The 15,169-nt window shown below is 40.4% G+C and overlaps 1 protein-coding gene across 3 annotated transcripts in view; it reads left to right on the forward strand.

Moving 5' to 3' along the window:
- Positions 1-15,169, forward strand: part of l3mbtl3 (L3MBTL histone methyl-lysine binding protein 3) — a 158,263-nt gene that overhangs the window by 18,621 nt on the left and 124,473 nt on the right. For all 3 annotated transcript variants that reach the window (XM_059981543.1, XM_059981545.1, XM_059981544.1), the window contains exons 2-4: positions 1,318-1,461; positions 1,755-1,866; positions 2,240-2,396. In XM_059981543.1, the coding sequence (XP_059837526.1) occupies positions 1,345-1,461; positions 1,755-1,866; positions 2,240-2,396 (386 nt within the window). In that variant the 5' untranslated portion in view covers positions 1,318-1,344. The remainder of the gene's footprint in view (positions 1-1,317; positions 1,462-1,754; positions 1,867-2,239; positions 2,397-15,169) is intronic.

Genomic DNA, 15,169 nt, shown 5'->3' on the forward strand with positions numbered 1-15,169 from the left:
CCTCAGCAAATGAGTATCAGTACAATTATGTGCATCTAACCCATAGAATGACAAGCATCAGTAGGAATACAAAAACATACAGTGCCATTTCCCCCTCCACCTCTTTACTGATAAATCCCTGTAACCATGAATTGAGAATTTTGTGTTTGAATCTGACATTTCCTTAATCACCGTGGTTTCTTTGTCAGGTTAGCCTGACAAGGAGAGGATACATTAACTGGCCAAGTTGAAGTTAATTTTATTTTTATTTTACTGATTTTAATTTTGGCTTCATGAGAAAATCTTTTGGGGCAAGGGGGTTGATTCTCCCGCCCATAGGCTAGCCTCCATCATCTAATTATTTAATTTTTTAAAATTGTGTAATGATCCGGGCAGAGCTCATGTTCATTGTTCATCATCTAGTTGGATTCTTAAACTGCTCCAGTCCTTTCAACGGGCAGTTTCATGATTCTGACAAAGAACTATTTCTGTCGGTGTAGTCAAGTCTTAGAGGGGAACATGGCAGATGGTGATGATTCCACTTCCCTAAAATTTTTGAACTCTTCACCCTCCTCCTTCCTCCCCCCCCCCCCCCACCCCCACCACGCTTTGGTAGGTTTGGGTGTGTTGCTATCAGAGTTGCCTTGGTGAATGATTGAGGGTTTCATTATTTTCAGGTGATAAATCAGTCAAGTGGGTTGCTTTGTTCCGGGAGCTGATGTTAGAGCTGCCATCCAGGCAAGGTATTTCATCGTAATCTTGACTAGTGTCTCTGTAGGTTTGACATGACAAGGAATGAGCTGCTTGCCTTATACCTAGACTGTGACTTGCTCTCATAGTCACAGTATTTATGTGGCTAGTCTTTGAGTCAATGATGACTTCCAGGATATTAATGTTGTGGGATTCAGTGATGGTAACATGGTTGAAAGGCAAGGATGGGTGGTTGACTTCTTGTTGGAGAGGGCACTGATTGGCACTTCTCTTTCAGGAATGAGCATTGGTACCTGATCTGTTGTTCTTTCCTGAATATTCCTTCTAATCTGCACACAAGCATCCCACTGGGTGTGGGCAGGAGATTGATGTTGCCTATGCAACTGGCATGGGGTTATAATCTATAGGGCTACTTCTCCAGATATTTTGACTGGAAATACCGAGATTGCTATGCATACCAGCTTGTGTGTATATTCCTCTCAAGAAGAATAAAACAATTTGTGTAGAAGGAAGATTTGTATGATTACAATAGACATTTGATTAAAGATTTTTTTTTGAGGGGGTATGATACTTTTTCCATCAGCCCAAATCAGACATTAAACAAATCTGTTTTGCTCTTCCCTTCAGATAGAGTTCACAACAGTAATTTCTGTAATGGAGAAAAGCATTATGAGTGACTGCTCCCCTGCAACTGGTAGCCAGGATTTTGATGTCTTCAGTGCTATGGATTGGAAGGATGGAATAGCTACACTTCCAGGGAGTGATCTAAAGGTAAAACTAATCTTGAAATGTTTTTGACAAGCAGATTGGGAAATAATATATTTGCTTCAAAACATGTTAAAAGTATTTTACAAGAGTATAACTTTGCAGAACAATTGCACAGTCTTATGGTTGATTGATTTTCTGTTATTTTATCTCTATTTACTGCTGATATGTATCGAGGATTACTTTATCATAAATGGAAATTATTTGTTGTGTGGTACAAAGCATTTTTCTTGACTCCTAAGAATTTGTGAATGGTATTATGAATAATGATTGATCATCTTATTAACCACTGTCTTCAGTTCAGAATAAATGAATTTGGTGCATTGGAGATAATCACAGATGAAACTGAAGTAGATAGAATAAAGAAGGCAACTGCAACAACAACATGGAGTGTGCCCACTGCACAGGAAGGTCAGTGTCCATTTTAGGATGGTTTTCATATTTTCTTTTTCCTTTGTGTGCTGTATTTATGTGCAATGCTTTTTTTAAACTTTTGGGCTATATTCCTAAATTAATACTATTTCTAATTGCCCTTTTCAAGCAAAATATTTTGTTAACCTGAATTTTTAGAGAAACTAAACTAATGGAGTTACCCAACAGAAATAATAACTTACTATATTTGGCGCTGATCATGAATACTACCAGGTGTATTGCAAACTCTATATTTGGTCATGATTTTACACTTTTGGTTTGAAGGCAGTTGAATAGCATTGCTGTGTAGATTATCAAATGTGTGTCAATATTTTGTTCACAATATTAATCAACATCGTATTTTGTCATTTAGTTTTATCCAGAAATTCCGTTCCATCAAATATGGAAGAGCCACCCAGTATGGAAGGCATACTTTGCTGTGAGAATTGCGGTCACTATGGGATGACTGAAGAGTTTAGTCATGGAAGTAAATTTTGTAGTGAAAAATGTACGCAGCAGGCAAAGGAGAAGTAAGTTCCCAGCTTTTGGTTTTGCCTTTTCTGTAATTACGCTAACTTTTTTACTTGGTAATCTACTAGGCACAAAATTAGATGGGTAAGAATGAATGTGAAATGAAATTGGAAAAACAAGAACTCTCGAGTCAAAACAATAGAAAGCCACTAGAGAAATGGGAAGATCTTGGGTTCAAAATGGACAAGGTAATTTTGAGGAAGGCAAAATAATCCCTAACGTTTTGTGCACAAGTCAAGAACTCCTACAAAAAATGTATTGGGTCACTATTAGAACACCAGATATAATTTTGAACATTAAGCCATGGGGCTGGGATTTATCAGGTTTTGTTTTGAACTGAAGTTGCATTGATACTTAGACCAACTTCTGTATCCATCATGCATCTGGAAACTTGGACCAAAGTTTCAAGTGGAACTTATTTTGATGTTCTGGCTTATAGCTATTAAAATTAGCTAATGGCCAGTGAAGGCACATAGAAATTCCAGCAGACCTCTAAAGAAGCATGTATCTTTAACATTTTTATTCAAAATAAAAGACCTGGAATTTGAAGGTGAGTGTCAGACTGCTTTTGTTATTTTTTTTAAATAATCATTTAAATTGTTTTTGGCATGTCAACAGCACTTCCATTTTTGCACAAACATACTCATTTGGGTGAAGATGGCTGGCTACTAGAGAACAGATAGGTTAAATGACGTTGAAAAGACAGCTTTGTTATACGTGGATCAAGATGGAACTTGGATTATTTTTTTACAGTTTAATACTCTCTAGACCTCTGCACAGTGCCAAAGGAGGTTTTAATAATTTTTCAAATGCTCTCTGATAATAGATTGACTATGCTATCCATTTCCTCGGTGACATAGACCACTGATTCTAAAACCCACACTTCTATTTACTCGTGGATAGTGTAGAAGATTGTCCTAGACTAAAACGGCATATTGATGGGATGCAGAGTTGGGCTGAGAAGTGGTAAATGGAGTTCAATTGGTACATTGTGAAGTGTTACACCCCAAAAGTTGAACTTGAAGGCAGAATGCAAGGTTAATGGTGGAACTCTTAGCAGTGTGGAAGACCAGAGGGATCTTGGGATCCATGTCCATAGATCCCTCAAAGTGCTGCGCAAGTTAAGGTTCTAAGAAGCCATATGGTGGCTTCATTAGTCGGGGGAATTAAATTCAAGAGTTACGAGGTGCTGTTGCAGCTCTATAAAAATCTGTTCAGACCACACATGGAGTATTGTGTTCAGCTCTGGTTGTTGGAAAGACATGGAAGCTTTAGAGAGGATGCAGAGAAGATTTTCAATGATACTGCCTGGATTGGGGTGCATGTCTTGTGCGGGCAGGTTGAGTGCTCTCGGGCTTTTCTCTTTGGAATGAAGTAAGATGAGAGGTGACCTCAGAAGTTTATAACACTGAACTGATGCATGTATCTCTCCATCCAGCTCTTAAGGGAAAACCATCCAGCACCCATGTCGATGTGGGTTGGATGGGACAGAAGCTGTGACTAGCAATGCTTAATGGCAACCTTACAACCTAAAACATGGATTGAACATTGAACTGCCATCTAAAGGAGATTCCATATCAAAAGGAATTCCATATCAAAATTCAAATGGCATTCCTCAACCATTGTTACATGGTTTTTCATTCTATATTTAAGAAGATTGCCAGGATGCTGCCTGGAGTAGAGCATACGTCTTATGAGGACAGGTTGAGCGGGCTAGGACTTTTCAGTTTGGAGCAAAGTTTTAAAGAAGCAAAGATGGGCCTCTTGCTCCTACAAGCTTCAAGTTTTGACATTGAAAAGTAGGACTCTTAGCTCTTTATCTTCAGCCAAGAGAGTATCATTCTGAGCATTTCTGTACTTTACCTAGTGATTGGTCTTATTATGCTCTCCTTTTCTAGTTGTCAACATATGAATTTGCAGAATGTCAAAAATTACAAGAGTCTGAAGCTATTACAACGTCTGTACTGGTGGAAAATAAAGCTGTCCACTTTAAATCTGTACTCACTAAAATTCCTCTCTTGTGCAAAAAGAAATTGGTCCTTTTTTTGTTATAAGCAAGCCTTGGTCCAGCCTTCACACATTCGCTGTATATATACTCTGCACCCTCTCCAATCAGACTTTTCTGATTACCAGTACTCACACTGTCGTCAACTATCTCCAGTATGCGTGAGTTGCTAACAGCCAACAAGCTCACTGACTAAATCCTGTAGTTTGGGGCACTGTGAGATATGGCTATCTTTACAAAAGTGATATTGAGAGAGCTAAAGGTATACTGCGGAGAGCTTTCTTACAGCTTGCATCACTGTCTAGTTTGGGGAGGGGACATTGTACAGGATCGAAATAAACTGCAGGAAGTAGTAAGCTCGGTCACCTCCATCATGGGCACCAGTAACCAGGACATTTTCAAGGGGTGATGCCTCATAAAGGTGGCATCCATCATTAAGGAGTCCCATCACACAGGATATGCCCTCTTCTCATTGCTACCATCAAAGAGGAAGTACAGGAATCTGAAGAGACACACTCAATGATTCAGGAACAGCTTCTTCTCCTCTTCCATCCCATCTTTGAACCCATGAACTCTACCTCAATGCTTTTTATTTGCACTAATCTAATTTAACTTAATAATAAAAACTGTGAATTACAGTTATATATAATGTACTGCTGCCACATAACAATAAATTTCTCGACATATGCCAGTGATATTAAACCTGATTCTGATTTGGTTTCTGATGTTATAATTTCCGGATGTCATGGGTTAGTAATTTTGTAGGTGGAGATCTGTGATCAGTGAAGCACTGGGATAGTTTGGTACTCTCCCATGGTTTGTGGCATCTCATAGTTCTGGTTACAAAGCTGGTAGCGATTATCTGTGAATCTACTGTGTCCACTCCGCATGACCCAATATAAAAAGTAGCCACTCCATTCCAACATCAACTTGTGCTGAGATTGGGTACACTCAATTGGGACCACCAGTTTCATAGGAGATCAGAAATATGACATTACCGTGCACTATGCAGTTATGCAAGGCTCTGAGGATTTTGGTGACTGATGTCACCACGTTATGCCATCTAGGTGCTGAGTAATCAGCGAAATGGAAGGCTGATAATTGCAGTCCCAATGCTACAAAGTTTCACCATGACTTCATTGGGTTATTTCTTTCAAATCTTCGGGGGAGTGGAAATAGGCAGGTAGTCCCCGAGTTATGAACATCCGACTTACAAACCACTCATACTTATGAACTGAGGAAGAAAAATGCTGTCCGCCATTTTAAGTCAGATTGCGAAGCCATCCGCCATTTTAAGTCGTTGCCGTTGACACTGTGTTGAGTGTGTATCTTTGTATTTGGCTTAAATTTTTCTTAGCAAGATTCACCCTGATCCCCTTTTATTCCCCCCCCCCCCCTTTTTCCGGTTGGCTGGTGGCACAGTGAGATCAGTGCCGGGCTTGAGAACGGTTCCCAAATTTGATCCAGTGACAGACCGCTCCCGAGCATGCTCTCCATCCATGCCGGGTTGATGTCGAGCTGGCAACTTGACCTGGTAGAAAAAGCACTGCCACCTCCAGTTTAAATTCGCACGCGGAATATTGTGGAGGATCAAATACCCGAACCCAGCACAACCCCCACTTTGTCCCATTTAACCTGTCTCAGTGCGGTGGACTTTAGGACCTGGGGAATTCAGTGAGGTGGTCCTTAGGACCCTGCGGAGCTCGGGACCCGCTGCCTGCAGTATTTCTGTTCCGTTGACTGGAAGCGATCACGATTGAAAATAAAGTGGAAATAATAACGTGTTTGGAAAGAGGTGAAATGTCATCGGTCATTGGAAAAGCGTTAGACTACAGTCGGTCAATTATCGGAACAATCTTAAAGGATAAAGTGAGAATAATGGAGCATGTGAAAGGCCCTGCCCCGATGAAAGCTACAATTATTGCTAAGCAACGCAGTGGGTTAATTATTGGAATACATATGTTTAAGTGTTTTATATGCATAGAAAGGTAGAATATATACTAAGATAATCGTTTGACTAACTGATGCTAAATAATACTGGATGTATTTGTTCCGACTTGCGTACAAATTCAACTTAAAGACGGACTCAGGAATGGAACTTGTTTGTAACTCGGGGACTGCCTGTAATGGCAAGATCAGGCTGCAAACATTCTGCCTTCAGTGGAGCTGTCTGTCACCAGCCATGTGATGTGGGCCACCATGGCCCAATTCCCAATTCCAGCATAGATTTCCCACATCCTGCTCCCAATGATCAAATATTACTTGTAGCACTAGACAATTTGGAAGAGAAAATATTCCATTCTCTTAAAGAATGCGTACTGTTTTAGTTAGATTACTAAATAATTGCAATGTCTATATCCTGTACTCTTTGCTATTAAAGACTTCAGGATGGTTCAGCATACTTTCCTCTTGCTTGCTTCTTTGTGCACTCTTGAGGTTGCAGGAAGAGTGTTACCTTTTTTTAACTCTCATGTACGATTTAATGTTGGATTTGAAGTTTTTAATGGCAGACTTGAAATTTGTGGAAGATTAGTTTTTACCAAATTTCATATGCATCAATAGTAATTTATTTGAGTATGTCTAGTCTTGAAAACAATATAAACAGTCTAACACTACTTTTTCTGTTCTGAGACGTTGATACAGGTCTGCTTGTTTGTTTCTTCCTTATTAGGGTTCAAATTACAATAATATAGAGTTCCATGAAGAAATGTTTTATAACTTGCAATATATTTATGCACTTTGAACTCATTACTTTTTTTTTCAGTTGAATATGCTTGGGAAAAAGTCTAGGTCTTGCATATCTTCTGCCTGAAAGTTAACACTTATAGGGCCTTGTTTGAATAAAATGGTTTCATTTCTATACTATGTTTGATTTTTACTTTAATCATTGAGGTTATAGTTGGATGGGAAACAGACCACATAAGTTATTTGGACAACTTTGCAGCTGCTGAAAGCAAGTGTACTTGTAGAATAAGAAATCTGATACAATGCTTTCAGTGCATCCAAAACACCTACTTTCTCCCTTCGTGAAATAGTCAGGTGCTGAACAAGCCCCCTCATAATCTGGACAGTTTGAGGCCAGTTCACTTCTGAGCAGGTATTGTATTCCAGGCCTCAGATCCACAGTCAAAGATATCCTGGTGCCTTTTGTTCCTCATTAGCAAGAGTAAGATAAATCCCAGCCCACTAGGCACAATTGTGAATTATGGTAGACTAGTTCTCTTCCTATTACACTCTTGGGTACACCACTAACATATCCTAGCACCTAATCAGTCTTTTGGGATCCAAAAGACTGCCTGATAATATTGTTAGTGCTGTGGATCATAGAGATGTAGCATTACCCATGGCATCAATGTACAAGGCTTGTTTTTTCTCCCAGGATGTGTTTGCACTTCATTGAACAACTGATAAGCACAATAGCTCACAGTAAATGTGTTCTTTCAGCCTATAAGATGTATCAACTTGCAGTGTCTGTTACAGATATCACAAATATTAGAACATGCAGCATGTTCTATGCAGGTCTATGCAGCATGGTCTCAAGTCAGGGGACACCACTGATCTCGGGAAGTCATGCCTTTTGTCTTAGTTTTGCTTGTGACATGCCATAGCTAATGAAGTCAGGTCCTTTCCAGATAAGGCTTTATTCAGCTTATGAAAAGGTTAGCAGCTTCCTGGCTGATGTGCCATAGTTGACAAGAATCTTCTATCCTATCTTGTGTAATGTCAATTGCTGTCTTCCATCACAGTTCTCTATTTGCCCTAGCATTGTGAGTAATGTTCTATTTCCCCAGTACTATGCTTGGTCCTTCTCTACACTATGGATCCAGAGGACTTTTCTAAAAGTGGATTTTGATGATTTGATATTTCATAATACCTTTTTCATGAATATTGAAGGTTCAGTGGTTCCATTTAATATCAGAGAATGTATACAATATGTAACCTGAAATTCTCACTTTCTGCTGACTTCCTCAAAGCAGAAGAAAAACCACAAAGAATGAAGGACAGGGAAAAAATGCAAGAACGCCAAAGCCCCCTGCCCCCCTGTCTTACACAAGCAACAACAAACAGCATCGACCCTCCCCCCCTCCCCTACATATTCAGCATAAAACATCAGCATTTTCCATCATGCGCCATGCAAAACCCTCCCCCCTCCCTTCATGGTCTACAGTACATCAAGAACTAACCATTCACTCCAACATTTCGACATCCCACAGGCTCTCCCACTAACAAGGGAGAGAGACATCGCTCCTTCCACAGTGAGAGGGGAGACAACAGTAGCTATTTCAGTGTCAGTCTGAAGTGTTGCTTTTTTTTTTGTTCCATTTTATTTTCTGACTAGCGAACTCTAATAATAAAGCTAGAAAATATGAAAACACTTCCAAGTCAGGTGGTAGATGAACAAAAATTGAGATAAGACAGTGCTGTGCCTAAAACATGGTTTGCCATTATAGATCAATGAAACACAGGGCACTTCTTAGCATGAAGATTTGGTGTATTGATATTGAGCAGCAGTAGGTATCAGCAGCAAAAAAAAAAAACAAGCTGGCATTAAACTGCTGTGAATCAACGTGTGTTCATTCATTAGAAATGGCACTCTTAAGCCACTTAAGCGGAAGGTTATGAAGGATGTTTAGATTTTGGCATATGGTGGAAGCAAATATAGAATGGCATGGGCATGTCTGTAGAGTTCAGACACTGGAGTGAATTGGAAGAGATTTAATAATTCTCGGATTATTAAGTGATTGAATCCAGGATGGTAAAGGTAATGTCATTTTCTTCCTCCTGCCCCCCCCCCCCCCCCCGGCACCTTGATCTTCCTTGTTTTCAAATCCTCTTTCTGGCCTTTCTCAAAGGATTTGAAGTTAAGTGGTTAGGAGCAGAATTATGCCATTCAGCCCATCGAGTCTTCTTCTCCATTCCAAGATGGCTGATCCTGGATCCCACTCAACCCCATACACCTACCTTCTCGCCATATCCTTTGATGCCCTGAGTAATCAGGAAACAATCAACTTCCACCTTAAATATCGGCATGGACTTGGCCTTCACCGCAGTCTGTGGTAGAGCATTCCACAGATTCACTGCTCTCTGGCTTAAAAAAAATCCTCCTTACCTTTGTTCTAAAAGGTCGCCCTCAATTTTGAGGCTGTGCTCTCCAGTTCTGGATACTCCCACTATAGGAAACAACCTCTCCACATCTACCCAATCTAGTCCTTTCTACATTCAGTACTTTTCAATGAGATCCCCCTACATTCTTCTAAATTCCAGTGAGTACAGGCTCAAAGCTACCAAATGCTTCCTGTATGTTAACCCCTTCATCCTCAGAGTTGTCCTCGGGAACCTACTCTGGACTCTCCAATGACAACATTCCTTTCTGAGAGATGTTGACGATTCTACGGGTGGTCCTGACTAGTGTCTTATAAAGCCTCTGCATTATCGCCTTGCTTTTATATTCTGTTCCCCTTGAAATAAATGCCAACATTGCATTTGCCTTCTTCATCACAGACTCGACCTATAAATTAACTTTCTGGGAGTCTTGCACAAGGATTTTTAAGTCCCTCTGTACCTCTGATGTTTGAACCTTCTCATTTATGTAATAGTCCATACTGTTGTTCCTTTTACCTAAATGCATTATCATACATTTCCCAACACTATTCATGTGCCAGTTTTTTTGCCTATTCTTCCAATTTATCTCAGTTCTGATGCAATTGCATTGCTTCCTCAGCCCTACCTACACCTCCACCTATCTTTGTATCATCCGCAAACTTTGTCACAAAGCCATCAGTTTCATTATCCAAATCAGTGACAAACAATGTGGAAAGTAGCCATCCCAATACTGACCTTTGAGGAACACCACTAGTCACTGGCAGCCAACCAGAAAAGGCTCCTCTTTATTACCACTTGCTGCCTCCTGCCTGTCAGCGATTCCTCTATCCATGCCAGTATCTTCCCTGTTACGTCATGGGATTTTATCTTGTTAAGCAGCCTCATGTGGCACCTTATCAAATGCCTTCTGAAAATCCAAGTGAATGACACCCACTGCCTTCCCTTTGTCCACCTGCTTGTTACTTTCTTGAAGAACTCTTAAAAGATTTGTCAGGCTAGATTTCGCTTGACGGAAACCATGCTGACTTTGACTTATTTTATCATTAGCCTCCAAATACCCTGAAACCTCATCCTTAATCATAGACTCCAACACTTAACCAACCACTGAGGTTAGACTAACTGGTCTATAATTTCCTTGCTTTTGCCTTCCTCCCTTCTTAAAGAGTGGAGTGGCATTTGGGATAAAACGGTTTTGGTAATGCATTTCCCACTTTGACATAACTAAAGAGTTTATGAAGAAGCATCTTTTGTAATCTCTTTCATTGCTGATGAATCAATATTGCCTTTGAAGCTTGCTTGTCGTCAGCACTTTATTGGGAATTTGCAAGTGCACTGCTGTGATTTCTAAATGTATACTGGCAGCAGGAGAGAACTTGATGAGAAAGAATGCAACAGTAATTTATTAGCAAGCAGGTGCTAATTCTTTGGTAAGTCTTTCAGCTTGACAATAATTTTTAGCATTTGCTGCATAAAGGGTTGTGGCTACGATTTATATTATATTATTTATGTGGCTACCAACTCGCACACAGAGTTCCCAGTTCTCAGGACCCTGATCCTTTTACTAGAGAAATGCACTGTTTTCAAATCTGAGGCTGTGAGTATTCTCTCTTTAGAGGCTGCTGGTATCTGTCTCATGAAAAGTTATTCACTCCGTCCAGCTACAACACTTGACTGGTAAACCCTCCATTTGCAGTTCAGTTATTAGGTCATTCATATGAACCATTAATTTTTAAGGAACAGCCGGTGGAATTTGACTCTGATAAATGATACATTTTGAGAAGGTAAGCCACAGCAAGGCATAGTTTGTGAGTGACTGGGCCCTGGGAGAGTTGCAGAATGGAGAGACCAAGGGCTATACGTACATAGTCCCTGAAAGTAGCAACACGGCTGGATGTTCTAGTGAAGAAGGCAGCTGGCATCAGATAGCACATCGGGATGTGCTGTTACAGCTCTAAAAGAGGCTTGTGAGACCACATCTGGAATATTGTGTGCATATCTGGCCAGTGTACTATAGGAGGGATGTGACCTAGTTAAAGTGCAGGAGGAAGAAAGGCTCATGCGGACGTTGCTGGGACAGGAGGGCTTAAGGTATACGCAGAGACTGGATGAACAGGAACTGTTTTCCATGGAACAAAGGAGAAGCCTTCATACAGGTTTATCAAATCATGGAGAGTGCAGACCTTCACTGCACTCGAGTGGAAGGTCACTTTCTTTGAACTAGTGTGGTGGAGCCTAAAACTATAGGTTTGAGATGAGAGCAGAATGAGGGGCATGTTTTTCATACAGAGGGTGGCTGGTAGGTGGAATGAGCTGCCAGAGGAAGTTGTAGAAGCAGTTAGCATTGCAATGGTGTGAAGGTAACAAAGGTTTTGAGAAAAATTGTCTAAATATAGCTCAGGAAAATATCTTCGTTGACATGGATGAGTCGGAAAGAAGTGCCAGCTTCTCTGATGTACGACTCTGTGCTGTACGACTTTGTGATGCTGCCCTTTTTTCTCACATACTTCGCCTGTCCTGTAAAGTATTTTTTACTTTGTTTCACAAACCCCTCCCCCGCACACACAGTTTGAGTTTGGAAAGGTAATCTGTCCCGCTGGTGTGAAAGCTGAGGACCAAGGCTTGGCTTGGGCCTACTCCGGTTGCTCCAGGGCAGGATCTGGGACTCCTGGTTCAGGATGCTGTTAGCTTGCTTCTATTGTTCGCACAATATGATATTTACTTTCTTTCTCTGTGCAGTGGCTTTTGGTCTTTTTTAAATTGGGTTATTCGAGTTTCTTGCTTTGTGGCTTCCTATGAGCAGACAAACTTCAAGGTGTATAATTTATAACCATATAACAATTACAGCATGGAAACAAGCCATCTTGGCCCTTCCAGTCCATCCCGAAAGTTTACTCTCACTTAGTCCCACTGACCTGCACTCAGCCTATAACCCTCCATTCCTTTCCTGCCCATATAACTATCCAATTTACTTTAAATGACAATACTGAACCTGCCTCTACTACTTCTACTGGAAGCTCGTTCCACACAGCTACCACTCTCTGAGTAAAGAAATTCCCCCTCATCTTACCCCTAAACCTTTGCCTTCTCTCAACTCATATCTTCTTGTTTGAATCTCCCCTACTCTCAATGGAAAAAGCCTATCCACGTCAACTCTATCTATCCCCCTCATAATTTTAAATACCTCTATCAAGTCCCTCCTCAACCTTTTACACTCCAAAGAATAAAGACCTAACTTTTTCAACCTTTCCCTGTAACTTAGGTGCTGAAACCCAGGTAACATTCTAGTGAATCTTCTCTGTACTCTCACTATTTTGTTGACATCCTTCCTATAATTTGGTCACCAGAACTGTACACAATACTCCAAATTCAGCCTTACCAATGCCTTGTACAATTTTAACATTACATCCCAACTCCTATACTCGATGCTCTGATTTATAAAGGCCAACATACCAAAAGCTTTCTTCACCACCCTATCCACATGAGATTCCACCTTCAGGGAACTATGCACCATTATTCCTAGATCACTCTGTCCTACTGCATTCTTCAATGCCCTACCATTTACCATGCATGTCCTATTTGGATTATTCCTACCAAAATGTAGCACCTCACACTTATCAGCATTAAACTCCATCTGCCATTGTTCAGCCCACTCTTCTAACTGGTCTAATTCTCTCTGTAAACTGAAAACCTAATTCATTATCCACAATATCACCTAACTTACTAATCCAATTTACCACCCCATCATCCAGATCATTAATGTATATGACAACCAACATTGGACCCAGTACAGATCCCTGAGGCACACCACTGGTCATTGGCCTCCAACCTGACAAACAGTTATGCACCACTACTCTCTGGCATCTCCCATCCAGCCACTGTTGAATCCATTTTACTACTTCAACATTAATTCCTAATGATTGAACCTTCCTAACTAACCTTCTGTGCGGAACCTTGTCAAAGGCCTTACTGAAGTCCATATAGACAACATCTACTGCTTTACCCTCATCAACTTTCCTCTTAACCTCTTCAAAAAATTCAATAAGATTTGTCAAACATGACCGTCCACACACAAATCCATGCTGACTGTTCCTAATCAGACCCTGTCTATCCAGGTAATTATATATACCATCTCTAAGAATACTTTCCATTAATTTACCCACCACTGATGTCAAACTGACAGGCCTGTAATTGCTAGGTTTACTCTTTTTAAACTATGGAATCACATGAGCAGTACGCCAGTCCTCTGGCACTATCCCTGTTTCTAATGACATTTGAAATATTTCTGTCAGAGCCCCTGCTATTTCTACACTAACCTCCCTCAAGGTCCTAGGGAATATCCTGTCAGGACCTGGAGATTTCAACAATTTTATATTCCTTAAAAGCGCCAGTACTTCCTCCTCTTTAATCGTCTTAGTTTCCATAACTACCCTACTTGTTTCCCTTACCTTACACAATTCAATATCCTTCTCCTTAGTGAACACCGAAGAAAAGAAATTGTTCAAAATCTCCCCCATCTCTTTCGGCTCCACACATAGCTGTCCACTCTGATCCTCTAAGGGACCAATTTTATCCCTCACTATCCTTTTGCTGTTAATATAACTGTAGAAACCCTTTGGATTTATTTTCACCTTACTTGCCAAAGCAACCTTGTATCTTTTAGCTTTTCTAATTTTTTCTTAAGATTCTTTTTACATTCTTTATATTCCTCAAGCACCTCATTTTCTCCATGCTGCCTATATTTATTGTAGATCTCTCTCTTTTTCCTAACCAAGTTTCCAATATCCCTTGAAAACCATGGCTCTCTCAAATTTTTAACCTTTCCTTTCAACCTACAGAAACATAAAGATTCTGTACCCTCAAAATTTCACCTTTAAATGACCTCCATTCCTCTATTACATCCTTCCCATTAAACAAATTGTCCCAATCCACTCCTTCTAAATCCTTTCGCATCTCCTCAAAGTTGGCCTTTCTCCAACTAAAAATCTCAACCCTGGCTCCAGTTCTATCCTTCTCCATAATTATATTGAAACTAATGGCATTGTGATCACTGGACCCAAAGTGCCCCCCCCAACACCTACCTCCATCACCTGACCTATCTCATTCCCTAACAGGAGATCCAACACTGCCCCTTCTCCAGTTGGTACCTCTATGTATTGCGGCAAAAAACTAACCTGCACACATTTTACAAACTCCAAACCATCCAAATTTATGCATTATTTGATAGTAAATGTGCTTTGAATCTTGGGTATTTCACATAGCCTGATCCATCTTAGACCTCAGCACCTTAACAGTATTGCTAGCCTATTTAAATGGTTGCATCAAAGCTACCAAATACGTTAATAACATGAATAAAAGCAGGCAAATTCTGCCATTGTACTAAAACACTAAAAATAACAAAGAAGCATCTGGTCAATCTAATCCTGTAAAGTCCTTCTATGAGATATCTGAGATTTGTGTAGAAAAGAAGGCAACCAAACATAACTTGGCATAAGCCCACTTGCAGAATCATAATTGACAGTGACTGTCCCAGACATCTTAATCTTTGTCCCTAGTACATTCTGACCCAGCAAAGGTGGCGACATGGAATTGTCCCATCAGGAGTTGTCATCAGACCTCTTTGATGCTGGATCTCTTGAGGTCTCTGGCATCATGACAAGCATGGGC

This window comes from Hypanus sabinus, chromosome 10, assembly GCF_030144855.1.
Source record: "Hypanus sabinus isolate sHypSab1 chromosome 10, sHypSab1.hap1, whole genome shotgun sequence".
NCBI classification, from domain to species: domain Eukaryota; kingdom Metazoa; phylum Chordata; class Chondrichthyes; order Myliobatiformes; family Dasyatidae; genus Hypanus; species Hypanus sabinus.